General features: G+C 32.2%; 2 protein-coding genes across 6 annotated transcripts; both read right to left on the bottom strand.

Annotated features, from left to right (window-relative positions):
• Positions 1-206: 206 nt before the first annotated feature.
• On the bottom strand, positions 207-4,159 carry LOC107961431 (ras-related protein RABC1). The gene is made up of 7 exons (XM_016897568.2): positions 4,005-4,159; positions 3,513-3,777; positions 2,843-2,911; positions 1,053-1,118; positions 803-924; positions 600-728; positions 207-535 (listed from the first exon to the last, which is right to left on the bottom strand). Exons 2-7 carry the CDS (start codon positions 3,631-3,633, stop codon positions 428-430), a joined length of 615 nt encoding a protein of 204 aa, XP_016753057.1. The 5' UTR covers positions 3,634-3,777; positions 4,005-4,159; the 3' UTR covers positions 207-427.
• A 1,829-nt stretch (positions 4,160-5,988) lies between these two features.
• LOC107959618 (TBC1 domain family member 15) lies at positions 5,989-8,979 on the bottom strand. 5 transcript variants are annotated; one of them, XM_041114403.1, is made up of 6 exons: positions 8,469-8,979; positions 8,340-8,380; positions 8,179-8,247; positions 7,533-7,682; positions 6,499-6,599; positions 5,989-6,233 (listed from the first exon to the last, which is right to left on the bottom strand). In XM_041114403.1, exons 2-6 carry the CDS (start codon positions 8,343-8,345, stop codon positions 6,086-6,088), a joined length of 474 nt encoding a protein of 157 aa, XP_040970337.1. In that variant the 5' UTR covers positions 8,346-8,380; positions 8,469-8,979; the 3' UTR covers positions 5,989-6,085. The 5 variants fall into 5 exon arrangements, with proteins under 5 accessions (XP_040970337.1, XP_040970338.1, XP_016751199.1 ...); XM_041114404.1 differs by having other exon boundaries at positions 8,179-8,242; positions 8,469-8,976; XM_016895710.2 differs by lacking the exon at positions 7,533-7,682 and having other exon boundaries at positions 8,469-8,954.
• Positions 8,980-9,243: the final 264 nt, after the last annotated feature.

Raw genomic sequence — 9,243 nt, forward strand, 5'->3', positions numbered from 1 at the left:
GATTATTAAATTTAGTTCAAAATTTTGAGTCGAACTCGAGTAACTTGAGAACACCAATTTCTCATTTACTTCCACATTTTTTATAGTTAAAAGAATAAAAAAAACTAAAAAATTAATTAAAATGCGGTTATTGATAGACTGCAAAGCTTCCCATCATCATCGAAAAAAACATGTAAATTAATCACTGTAAAATGCGACACATAATATTAATGAATTCTTTTCTTTTGAAGATTAATATAAATAAATGGAATCGATGAGCTCAAGATTTTAAGCGATGCTATGTTACACGGAAATCACGTTTCATATGAAATATCAATATCAAACTGAAATGAAGTTTATATAATTATTCTATCAGAAAACTGGGAGGGAATAAACGCGCTGTGGTTAGAGATTTGGCAGATGGGAGTGTATAAAAAAAAGAACCAGATCAGCAGCAAGCGCCTGTAGCAGCATTGGCTGCCGGTGTCTTCTGGTTAAACATGTTCTTTTTCACACCTTTGGCCCCCTCAGCCAAAAGGCTAGGTGTATCAACAATCTGCATTTAAGTTACGAAGAAATTATAATAATTGAACCAAATAATAGCAGTTCATTTGATTTACCTTTAGAACAAGCTCATCAAAGCACTGTTGTACGTTGACATGTGTTTTAGCACTGCATTCAATGAAAAGGCAACCATTTTCTCTGGCAAACTCTATTCCCTCTTTCTTTGTCACAACCCTCTGGCTTTCCTGAATTTCATTTTTGATGTTTACAAAATGATATAAATAAATAGAGTGTTGTTCTATGTCACAGTAAAATTTACCTTGTCAACTTTGTTTCCAACAAGCATCTTGATGCAGTCTTGATTTGTGGAGTAGAGTTCGAACTCCTTAGCCCATACTTCAGAAAGATTTGTAAATGTTTCCCTTCGTGTTACATCATAAACTGTTCAACAACACTTTTAAGACCATAGCTATGTTTTGAGTTGGACTCAAAAGAACAAGGAATAAAGGGCACAATACTTGAGACAGGACAGTGCTAGACATGCTAGCAAAAAGAGGGAAAATAATTACCCATAACGACCCCTTGTGCGCCTCTGTAGTAAGAACTTGTCAATGTTCTGAATCGTTCCTGCCCAGCTGCATAATCCACACATTCAACTGTTAGATCAACCAAAGGAAAACTCACTCTTAACTTTAAAACACATTTGCCCAGGTTTTTAATTGTGTGAAAACGAGCTCTTGAGCTTTTAATGTGTTTTTAGTGAAAATTTAGTTTGTTATTAGAGAATGTTACTTTAATATTCTTGTCTTCAATTTATTTATTCTTAATTGTTCAATATATTTCAGATTCAGAGGAGTTAATAGAGAGATTAGAGTAGCTATTCTTCCTTTAGGGGAAGAGCTAAAAAGCTATTGGAGCTTCAAGAGATCAAAGCTTGAGAGTAACTTCAAAGGAGGGATTCGAAGAGGATTCAAGAAAACTTTCTACACCTTGTAGATATTGGAATGCTCTAGATTAGAAAATGAAGATGTGTTCAAGATAGTTTTAATTAGATTGTGATACCTCAAATGAGATTTAAGGTCGATATTGTCTTCTATTTGGATGTGTACAAAATAAATTTTGTAGCCGAATACAGACGTTTCTTTCTCCCCACATGGATAGAAGTAGATAAACGTGAATTAATTCGAACTCCCACATGATGAAAAAAAGTAAAAGGTCTCGAGAAGAAAATGATCCTATTTGACCACTGTACATTGCTAGCATCAGGAAATGAAATAATCGCAAATCTCGAGTAACTGGCCAAGCCGCCAAAGTCACTAAAGTGGTGATAAATCCTGTCAGTAAAATGGGCCTTATAGAAAGTCCATCTATTCCTAATCTCCAGTAAAAATAAAAAAAAAATTATCCATTTATATGGAATTGAGACTTGATTTTTCTTTATAAGGTAAGCTTATGCTTAGGTAACCTAGGTGAGTTTATTATTAGTGACTTAATCTCTAATTCAAGCATTATAGAAGGAGTGGATTATTTGATTAACATTTCTACAACAATTCAAGATAAGTAGTACATGTTAGAGAGCTTGAGATGAGGTTATAAGAATATGCTTAGGTATTGACACTTCACTCATTATTTTATTACTTAATACAACATGTACACTTATATATATACTTTGAGCCCGCATCACTCCCCTCTCCCTCATTCCTTGCATGTTGGAATCATGAGCAATAGAAACAGTAAAATGTATATGATGATGTAGTAAATGTCATTATTAAGGACTTAATGAGAAGGATTCTGGTAGAAATAAGATTAAACATTGAAGGCAAAAAAAAAAATACATAACAAACACATTGAACGCAAAATTAAGATACCTAAAAAGCAGGTTTGTCCAATTCCCTCAGGTTCCACGGTATTGATGTTTGGTTAGTTGCTTTGTGCGTTTTTTGCACCCAAAATGAAGGGAAAAAAGAATAAAAATACAACGCCAACAGCAAAATCATGAACTAATTATGGGAAGCTTATAAACGTCAAACTCTGAAAGGTAAGAAATCCAAGCCAATACTTATTCTGAATAAGCTGCTCGTTAAAAGTCCAAAGAGAAAACCCAAGTGACTCTCCCCAAGTAGCACCTCTACTAGTTTCCACGCCACCATCCTATCCTATTCTTTTTAAAAAAATTCTTTGCACTCAATAAATAGAGGTGAGCTCTAGACTAATTAAGAAAAGTCCTAAAATATATGAAAATGTCAAGCTATCTAGCACAGAAGTAGAGAATGCAGCAATCATTAAAAAAATAAAGCCCCACTTCCATCACATAAGTATTTTAAAGAAAATGAACACATTAGTAAACTTTAAGTTTTACCTGTATCCCAAATTGCAAGCTTTAGCTTCTTGCCTCCAACAGTAACGTGTTTCACCTTAAAGTCAACTCCTGCATAATCAAACAAGTAGTGCTGTATATATGATAATCATCGCGCATAGAGACATGCACGCAGATTAATGATTATTATAATCAATTTAACAGGCAAGTGGTAAGCATAAAATCCTGGGGCACACTGTTTATAACTACAGAACGTGTTTTAGGACTCACTGCACATACTTGATTTCAGATGAAAGAAACAAAAATAATTTAATCCTCTTACTATTCATCATCATATCTCCTTTTCCATTTAATAAAAAAAATCCAAAGAAGAAAAAAAGAAAACGTACATTTGTTGATAAAAATATAAAACAAATAATTAAGTTCAGAAGTTTAAACAAAACATCCAGACTTAGATTACATTGAATAAATTAAAAAATATCTAATTATTTATTTGCATAAAAAAAAAACTTTCGATCATAAATTATTTATTGAAAAACAAAATGTCTTGACTGATTAAAATTTCTATATGCATGATATTCGTAACTACATTGATAAAATTAGATGCCCTCCTCTATAACAAAATAAATACCAAAAGGAAGCCTAGATCAAGACAATGCCATTACAATGACATAAAAAATTTTAAAAATAAAAAACGTGGATGAATACTGACCAATAGTGGGAGAGAGTTCATCAAAGGTACCGGCGGTAAAACTTAAAAGAAGACTACTCTTTCCGACGCCTGAATCTCCTATCATCAGTAGCTTGAACAAGTAATCGAACTGTGTCTCCATTTTCTAATTATTTTTTTACTTACTACACTCGCTTCAATTTAATTCTTTCAAATTACACCAATATTTTTACGATTAAATCTCCCAAACCCCCCTCTCACTTAAAATAATAATAATAATAAATCACCTCATCCAAGAAATCTGATCCTGAAAAATTAACATAATATCAAAGATAATAAATATTGATTCGGGAAGCTAGATCATCATAAAGTTTAACCATAAAATGATTATAAAACTCCATCAGAATAAAAGTATTGATTAAAAAAATAATCATAAAGGATCCTAACAGGTTAAGATCATGATTTATCATACTTGTTTATAAAAACATTAATAAATGAGAAAAATAATATTGAAAAATAATGCGAGAGAATTACCTTTTTTTTCTTAAAGAAAAACTTGTAAAAGCTTCCTGGAAATTAAAAAAAAAATTGTGCAAAATCAAAATGGGAATAAATGGAGAGCGTGGCTGTTGCCGATACCTGAAAATTATAATATAATTAATAAGGTATTATTAAGGCAAAGTCACCTCATGAGCAAGTGTTTTTTTTAAATAAATATAATTATATAATTTTTTTTAAATACAACGTCTAAAATTAAGGCCAAAGTTTTCGCTAACCTATTCTCTTTTCTCGCGCTAACCCGTTTAACACTTTCCTTTAAATTATTTAAAAAAAAAAAACCTCTCCTCAAAATAAAAAAATTCTCAGCGCCCCAAGTGTTCATGGGGAGGATTTAAATTGGGATTAAGGCTGCGAGTTTTTATCATATTTATCATTCAAGTAGGTGATTAATATTTTTTTTAATTTACTATAGAATTGTTATACATCAATAATTTCTTACCTGTGACTCGAATAAGTCCCATTAGAAAATTAAGTGCGAGGCAAACGACGAGAGGACAACAAAGCAAGCTCGCGGACCAAACTTGCGAGGCAAAATCAAGGACCCAATTCGCAAGGCAAGGCTGCAGATCCAACTCGCAAGAATTTAGGGAAAGCCTTGGTCTCAACTCTCATACACCCAAGGAGCTCGCAGAGAGAACCGTGTGCTCCGCAGGCCATCCAAACATATGTCCAGCATGCACGGAGCTCGCTCAGAATGTCAATCCCAAGAATAGAAAGGATCGTGTGCTCCATAGACAAGTAGCCAGCAGACTTGGAGTTCATAGAGAATGCCAGTACTAGAGACGGCGGAGTCAAAACAAAATAGTGAAGCCTTATCATGAGCTATAATAGCATCTATATTAAATACCACAATACTCATATCAATAACATATGAGAAAATATTACTCAACAAGATTGAGATGAAATTATTTATATTAGTATAAAATTAAATTTTTATAATTTTATATTATTAATATTTTAATAATTTAATTTTCCAAAAAAAATCATTAAAATAATATAAAAATAATTATTTTATTAAAATGATAAGGGTTAGACTTTTTTTTTACTCAAATAATATGTTTTCTCTCGTAAAAAAACTCAGGGCACGTTTGGTTCATTGGAATAGAATAGGGCTGTAATGGAATAGAGCTATAATGGAATAGGGCTGTAATAGAATAAAGTTGTAATAAGTAATTCAATTGTTTGGTTGAATTAAATGGAATAGAACTGTAATAGTATTATTATGTTTGGTTGAATGGAATAGATATGTAATAGCATAAAGAAAAAACTAAAATGACTATAATACCCTTAGGAGAATTTTTTTTAGATATGAATATTAAATTTTAATAAGATTATTATTAAATATAATTTAATAAAAATAAAAATAAAAATAAATAATTTAATCATATTTTAATATAATTATTTTTTATATTAAATTATACTAAAATGTTTTTTTATTTTTATATTTAATTATATTAAAACATTTAAAAATTTTATTTACTATATTTTAAAATAGTACACTATTATTTGAATGCATTACTTCTCAATTTATCTCAATTTTATGATTTCAACTAAAATTTCATTTGTTATTTACATAATTTTTATATAAAACTTTTTACCTGTGTTATAACCTAAAATTAATTAATTGTATTAAACACAATTTTTATTACAAATAAAAGAAAAAGTCACAAAGCATCCAAAAGAAAAATAACATCTTTTTATTTTTCTTTTTTCAACCAAAAGAAACAAAAAATGTTTGTCTATCTACATTATAAGGTGACGTTAATGAGAAAGTTTTGCATTAATGATTGATTTAAAGGAAATGATTAAACAAATTATACCAAATGATATAACCCCAAAAGGCTCAAGATTTGGTAATTGAAGTTCCCCTGGAATTGCCAATTTATCTGCTTAGTTACTTTGTCCACCAAATCCCAATGCTCTATAACAATACTCCCTCGACAGCTTTGCCAACCGGTTCAATATCGAAGAGATAAATACAATTTATTCTAATTGTTGAATAAAATAATACAAAATTCATTCAACTCTACACATCATCAGTAATGGTAAGATTATTATACCACAAGAGTACCTTTGAAAAACTCAACACCAAGGTTTTTTGCAACAAAATTGAGGTCTCTCAAAACTGTGAACTTGTTCATCTTGTTGAGCCAACAAGCTTTTAGTGTAAGAACTAAGCTACTCCAGGCAAGCCAAAAGTATCTGCAAGGAATATCAATGGGATATTGATAGGCATATAACTTAAGTCTGACACAAAACTAGAATACAAGAAAGTGAAGTTGAAATAAAACTGACACTAGCATAAGGATACTATTCTACTTTACATGAGCAATTTCAACTGGTATGATTGAAAACAGGAATGTGAGAGCAGGAAATATGTGCAGCGCATTATTAAAGGAAAATGTAGCCTAAAATGAATGTTGGCAAGGAAGGAAATGTAAGGAACTATCAAGTCCAAGAGCCTAACCTTTTAAAGTGTATCAGAATCCAGCGGAAATAAAAGAAATAATTCAAGCAATCATTCTGCTCGAAATATTTGTGCAGAGGTCTATCTAGCAACTCCACCAGCTGAAAAAAGTAGTACAGTTCAAAATCAGAGACCAAATCTCTGTTCATGATATTGATTTACTTGGTTTAGCCATTTATAAATTCTTTGTCAGAAAAAATAGTGTCATGATACCATTTAATCTTCTTTATGCTGTTTATGGGCAAGGGAGAAGTGGGTTAGCTGGTTATAAACTACTTTATGTTGTTTCCTTCCCAGGAATACAAATGACATCCAAAGATCTCCAAGAAGAAACGTTACTTTGATGACTTCTATTCAAGGACTGATAAAACCAAAAGTGGTCATATTATACCAGTTTCTATATCGTAGTTGTTAACTCAAGAAAAGGATGGGAAATATGATGCTCGATTCTCATCAAAACATGTAATCTTTCACAATAAAACAAAAGTTCTGAGGCCAACTATATCATCATATGGAAGTCTCCCAAAAAGCCGCACCACAAACTCTGATTTAGGGTTTGAAGTTTTACAAAATCAAACTGGATCCATATCATATCAATACTACTTTGCTTTTTAACTTTACACCAACGCAAAGGCTGAAATTTTAGGGAGCTACACAAGATGAAGAAGAATAAAAAATTTTAATAATTAAAGAAGTCTCCAAAACAATTGCCAGAATTCTCTTACCAACAGACACACTTACAAAGTTAAACGGTCTTAATTATACAGAAACTTATGGTCAAGAATTCTGAACATAAACACTATTGCCCTTTTCTACAATAGATGAGGAGAAAATTTAACCTCATGCCAAAAGGGACAACAGGGGCAGGAGGTTGTTGGAAGTTATATAAAGCATGAGATTACCATTAAACAGTCATATCCCAAAGTTTAGAACAAGGAAAAAGGTCTTGGTCATTTTGACATAAACCATAATAAATCCATCACTTAAGCATGTTTGTGTGTATGAGTGTGCGTCTGTGAAAGAGAGAGAGAGGCCTTAGATAATGCAAAAAGCTGAGAATGCATGTCGTTTTGATCACGATTAAAATTGGGCCCAAAGCGTTCTATTAGTGCCACAAAACACCAAAATGATTCTGACTCATCCTTCATCACAAACAAAATTAGAGATAGCAGATCGCTCATCCCCTGTAAGAAAGGAAAAGATGAAGCACACAACCATATAGAAAAAAAGTGCCACAATGTACATAAAACTTCTGAGAAATTCATGCATTAGAAATAAAAACAAGCTATAAGCCTAAACATTTACACGCCTGATCAAATGATCTACAACAAAATGTAGAAGCATTAGAAATAAAAACAAGCTATAAGCCTAAACATTTACACGCCTGATCAAATGATATACAACAAAATGTAGAAACTGGAATACGAAAATTGCACTCTGATGTGCGCCTCTACTTGTGTATGTGTCTCTATTTTGTTAGAATCGTGTAAAGATAAACAGAATGCATTCAAAACATACAAACAGCTATCTCTTCGACATGGTAAAATTTAACAGGAGAGAAGAAAACATCAGAATAAATCATCATCTAAGGACAAAAGCCTCACAATATTTTGCAACTAAATTATGGCATGTAATGAAGAAAACAAAATTATAACATACATGAGCCATTTCAGTTAATACCTTACCACCATGTTGTTTTAGCTCAGACATATCATCAAAATATCCTCTATTCAATTCATCAGCACTGCCCTAAATTAAATTAAAACAATTATTTATATTAAATTTCATGGAAAAAAGAGCACCTAACAAAATTTCAATAAAGAAACAAAGCTTAAACTTACAGTCATGCTCGTTCTTTCTCGACTTGTTCCTTGCTTGCAGGCTGCACACACAAGAAAAAAAGTTAGAAAGAACTATAACTTAAAAAATCAAATATTTTAGAGTTAAAAAGGGGGAGATGGAAGAATTGCCTTGTAAATATCGAAGAAGCGAATGGATGATTTTGAAACGAAATGTTGAGGAGGTGAAGGGGAAATCATTGGGTCATGACTTAGGAGGTATTGACAATTTGAAATCGAAGCTCGTGCCCAGTTTATCACTTGGTTTGCCCTCAACATTTTTAGTTTTCGATTTAGATTTCAATTCCCCCTCTAAGAACCCTCTTGCTCTTTCCAGCAATTGATGGAATTTTATAGATCAAAAACAAGAAATGGAAGAGAGGAAAAGAAAAACTCTATTGAGAGAAAGAAAAAGAAAGTAGAAAAAAGAGGCAGAAAAATTGGAAGAGAGGAATATGGAAGGAACGAAGGGAGAAAGTGGGGAGCGTTTCAGGTGAGAAAATGGGAGAGGGCAAAGTGGGGAGAGTTTTTATGGTGACGGTCTCCTTAAACACCGAATCAGTATTCGGTGGTGAGGAAACAGAATAGAAATCAGGCAATTTTACTGCATAGACCTGTAATGGAATAAGCCCGTATTAGGGCATTCCATTGAACCAAACAGGTATTTAGGGTGGGCCCACGGAATAGGGTTGTAATAGCTATGCTATTACATTGAACCAAACATACTGTCATGTTTTTCAAAGGCTTAAATTGGCACAGTTGGTGGTGATTTGACAGGTTGGTTTGAGCCTTTGAAAATGTGAGTTTTTCTATTGTTTTCCATTGTGCATGGTAGAGAATTCTGTCCAAATCAACACAATTGATGACGATTTGGGCGAAAAATCTCTGCCTGACAAAATCCTATATG

The sequence above is a fragment of the Gossypium hirsutum genome, chromosome A05 (genome assembly GCF_007990345.1).
Source record: "Gossypium hirsutum isolate 1008001.06 chromosome A05, Gossypium_hirsutum_v2.1, whole genome shotgun sequence".
NCBI lineage: Eukaryota > Viridiplantae > Streptophyta > Magnoliopsida > Malvales > Malvaceae > Gossypium > Gossypium hirsutum.

Bases quoted from the DNA above. Each gene is read 5' to 3' on its own strand.
- LOC107961431 (XM_016897568.2), bottom strand. From the start codon at position 3,633: ATGGAGACACAGTTCGATTACTTGTTCAAGCTACTGATGATAGGAGAT. The intron at 2,912-3,512 runs GTCAGTATTCAT...TTGATTATGCAG, and splicing joins TGAACTCTCTCCCACTATTG to GAGTTGACTTTAAGGTGAAA. The intron at 729-802 runs GTAAATTTTACT...AATGAAATTCAG, and splicing joins TTGGAAACAAAGTTGACAAG to GAAAGCCAGAGGGTTGTGAC.
- LOC107959618 (XM_041114403.1), bottom strand. The intron at 6,600-7,532 runs GCCTCTCTCTCT...TACTTTTTTCAG, and splicing joins AGCTTTTTGCATTATCTAAG to CTGGTGGAGTTGCTAGATAG. The intron at 6,234-6,498 runs GTTAGGCTCTTG...TATTCCTTGCAG, and splicing joins ATTCTGATACACTTTAAAAG to ATACTTTTGGCTTGCCTGGA.